This window comes from Sinocyclocheilus grahami, unplaced genomic scaffold (genome assembly GCF_001515645.1).
Source record: "Sinocyclocheilus grahami isolate Dianchi unplaced genomic scaffold, SAMN03320097.WGS_v1.1 scaffold1119.1, whole genome shotgun sequence".
Classification (NCBI taxonomy): Eukaryota; Metazoa; Chordata; class Actinopteri; order Cypriniformes; family Cyprinidae; genus Sinocyclocheilus; species Sinocyclocheilus grahami.
This window is the reverse complement of record NW_015506298.1, coordinates 117,893-121,735: the sequence shown is the minus strand read 5'-3', so window position 1 is coordinate 121,735 and position 3,843 is coordinate 117,893. Positions and strand designations below refer to the sequence as shown.

Below are 3,843 nucleotides of genomic sequence, written 5' to 3'. Positions count from 1 at the left end.
TTCTTTTTTTATTGCTGAAGAGTGTTGAACTTTCTTCTTCTGTGTATACTGTACAGACGTGAATTTACATTTCCTTCAGCCTGAGGCTTTTGGTGTGAAAGCTTTTACATTTGCCAAAAAAAACTTTTTATATTAAAAGCAAACAAGTAAGCCCAGCCCAGATTAAAAAGTAACGCAAAAGTAATGTAACATATTACTTTCAATAAAAAGTAACTAAGTAACATAATTAGTTACTTTTTTAGGAAGTAACTGTCACGAATTCGGTCCATGGACTTCCGTTTATTCACCACCAGAGGTCACCCTTTCCTTTACATTGACTCTCGCATTACTCAAACTGTTGCATAGCACCCCGGACTACATATCCCATCATTCCTTGCATGATTTGCACACTGCACTGATTTACACTCATTGCACACAGCTGTTTCTAATCACCTCACTCACTATATAACACCCACTCTAACCACCTTTCTCTGTTGAGTATTGTTTAGCCTGTACCCCTTTCCGAGTCTCCGTGGTTTCCTGTGTTTTGCCTTGCCTGTTTTTGAGGTTTCTGATCTTTGCCTGTTTTCTTGGTTTTCTCCCTCTCGTCTCGCCCCTGTGATTCTGTCTGCCGATCGGTGACCTACGCTAGCCCTGGGACTATTCTTGTGTTTTGCCCGCCATATACCTGTTTGCCATTGTTTTGACCCTGCCTGTTATACCACGTCTCTTGAATAAAGCCTGCAGATGGATCCACACGTCTCACGTCTTGTCAGCCCCATTACAGTAACACAACATTGTAATGCATTACTTTTAAAAGTAACTTTCCCCAACGCTGCTAATGACAACACATTGCAAAGACACTAGGACATTATATATGTACTAGAATTGTTTATGTACTCCCGACATCTGAGCCACTGTATTTTGTACAGTGGAATACTTTTATTTTTATTACAGAAAATTGCACGTTTTTATGTGTAAACTCTGTTTTTGTGATCTTTTGTTTTTGACATAACCTTGTTTGTATTTGTCAGTTTAAGTGCAATAAGATGTGAAAGAGAACTTAGTTTAGTATGTGACATCATGTAACAGTCGGTGTTTTGTTTGCTACAGGTGTGTGTGCTCAGGGGAGTGGGTGTGATATTGGACTAGATGCCGTTTAATATGCATAAAGAGAGATCATCTGAATAATTAATGTTTTATCACTTATGTTTAAAGTATAAATCTGTCTCTTGTCTCCAGAACGGGTAATTGTCTCACCTGGGGTTGGAGGTCCCTGGTCCATCACTGAATGTAAGGGGTTGTCTCATGGATTCATCACTCTTCATAGACACACAACTGGGTTCTGAAGATGATGCTCTCTGGTTCTCGTAGTGAACAACATCCCCCTCCTCTCTCTCTTCATAGAGACTCATTTTAACAGGCCGCGTTCTCCTGCAATTTAATCGGGACCTTTTTTAACCCTTTACAAACACTGAGAACATAAATGATGCAAACCAGAAAAATAATAAACAATTATATCCGCTGAGGCATGAAGAACTTCTGTCACTAACATAACATATATTCCACAAGAATATGGTTTATGTACTTTCATTTCATATTATTTTGGATTTGTTATAGTCTCCAAATTAGAGCATAAGTGTTAATGGGCTTTATGCGCAAGAGAAACAAGTGTGCTGCCATCTTTAAAATTCTGTCTTTAAACTTCCGTTTTTGCAGTAGCTCTTAAGTATCGCAGTTGAAGAGTAATTAGCTAGTGAAGTGGATTTACATTTTGTAGAGTTAACTAAAGTTATCATGAGCATTTTAATATTCAAGGCAGATGTCATTACAAATGTCAGCAGACCGGGAGGTTTTTAAAAGGAGTAGTTAATTCATAAATTTTTAAGACCTTAAGTTCACGCTGTGGAAATACAAACGGAAGACAGAAAACGAGTGCAGCGCTAAAAATGGGTGGAGTTACATAAGGTCTATACTGGCTCAAAGAAAATGTGTGTATATGTGCTACTTTAAGAGTGTACAATAAATAAAGCAGGACTGCTGAGCATGTGTAAAAGATTGTATTAAGCTATAAGTTAGATTTTTTTCTTTATTTTTTTATTGTTTTGAGTGCTAGATCCATCACTCAACTGTCTATTGCGAAATTACAGTGGTTGTTCGGGGGAGAGTAGAAAGGAAAGGAGAAATGAAGCAGATCAGAGAGATGAGCTAAGAGATTTTGGTAATGAAAAGAAGGTATTATTGTACTAAAGCACTGAATTAAGAAAGTAACTGTGGAAGGACACTAAAGACTGAATTTGCTCCGGTTTCATCATGATTATTGACTAGTGGGGAACGTCTCAGATTATGTATATAAAGAGAAATGAAAAAAAGAACTCAATGCTACATCATGTTTTGATGCTCTGGGAACACAGTTGTGTGAGCTGGTGTCTGAATCACATGTGGCACTGGATTACATAAGTAACCTGAGATGTTCCCTTTTGAATGGGACTCGATGCTGTGTTATGGCATTGACGCTATGGTAATGTTAATAAAAACACCACCACACTAAGGAGGGGAATGTCTGTCCAACAAGGCTGTGTAACACTGGCACAGACAATTGTTGAGTGCAGACAAGACTGGAAAGAAAGCTTGCAGGATGACCAGCTGGTCAATTGCAGAAGCCACCTTCGCAATGCATTCTGGTCTAGGGTCCAGAATAGCTTTGACCATTCCAGGAGCAAAGTCTAATCAGGAAAAGACAACTGACAGGGCCTGCAGATCTCCTACTCTCTTAAACAAAGTCTATGCTAGTAGAAGAGCCACTTTAACCCTTAAAGACCTAGAATATTTTGGGGCACCTGACTTGCCTGTATTATACATTTCTCTTTTCTTTCTTTCTTTTTTTCAAAACTATTCTAGCAGTCAGCATCAAGTGATATATCATTATACACGGAGACATTTAAAAAAAATAACTAGACTGAAACTTCAAGTTCTCCTAAGGATGAATGAATTTGTCAGAAGTATCAACAATCGTTCCTGGTTGGCTCAGATGAACAAACTGCATAGGTTTCTTTTGACGGATCAATACTGATCAAAATGTGATGACGTAACCACAATCACAATGGATCCTCTGAATGTCCACCTCAGACAAATGCAATACCTCCGAAAAGCCAAGAATCTCCTCTCTCTCAGTCTTCAAGGGTTTAGAATCATGAATCTTGTGGCCTGCTGATACGCTTCAGCTGCCTATCAACATGCAAAAATCGAGACACCAGGGGTGCCTACCCTTACGAAAAAGAAGTTTATTCAAATGTGCTATTAGTATACTTCTTTTAAATTAAAAATAGGAAAGTAAACTTTTAGTCTACTTTTTATGTACTTCTCAGAAATGGGCTTTATCTACTTCTCAGAAATATACTTAAAATGACATTTAAAGGCAGAGTAAGTGATTTTTCAAAAACACTTTAGAAAACTGATTCGGGCCGAATCGCAAAACAAACTTGTAGCCAATCAGCAATAAGGGGCGTGTCTACTCGTGATGTGGAAGAGAGCGCGTTCAGTGCATGGGACGGACATTAGCCGAGCCGAGCGACAGATAGAGATGGCGGATAAAAAACAAAAGAGGAAAATGTCTGCGGAACGATAAGGCAAGAAGTAGGACCCATGTAAATATCGGATCAGCTTTCCAGCGCTGGAGAGAACTTAAGGAGCGGAAGCCTGCGATCGGACGCCGAGGTTGATTTGTTTCTTCTCAATAAGTGAGTAACACCGTGTCTACAACAGCTAAAGTCTGCCTACACTGGACGCGATCAAACGACCGTTGAAAACCATTTGAAAGTTGTGTCAGCACGTCATAAATAGAACCCGGCAGCAGTTTTCTGT

At 39.1% G+C, this 3,843-nt stretch overlaps 1 protein-coding gene across 1 annotated transcript in view; it reads right to left on the bottom strand.

Moving 5' to 3' along the window:
• LOC107566977 (NACHT, LRR and PYD domains-containing protein 3-like) overlaps positions 1-3,843 on the bottom strand; it is a 37,993-nt gene that overhangs the window by 27,618 nt on the left and 6,532 nt on the right. The window contains exon 2 of the mRNA XM_016252556.1: positions 1,240-1,413. Coding sequence (XP_016108042.1) covers positions 1,240-1,413 — 174 coding nt within the window. The remainder of the gene's footprint in view (positions 1-1,239; positions 1,414-3,843) is intronic.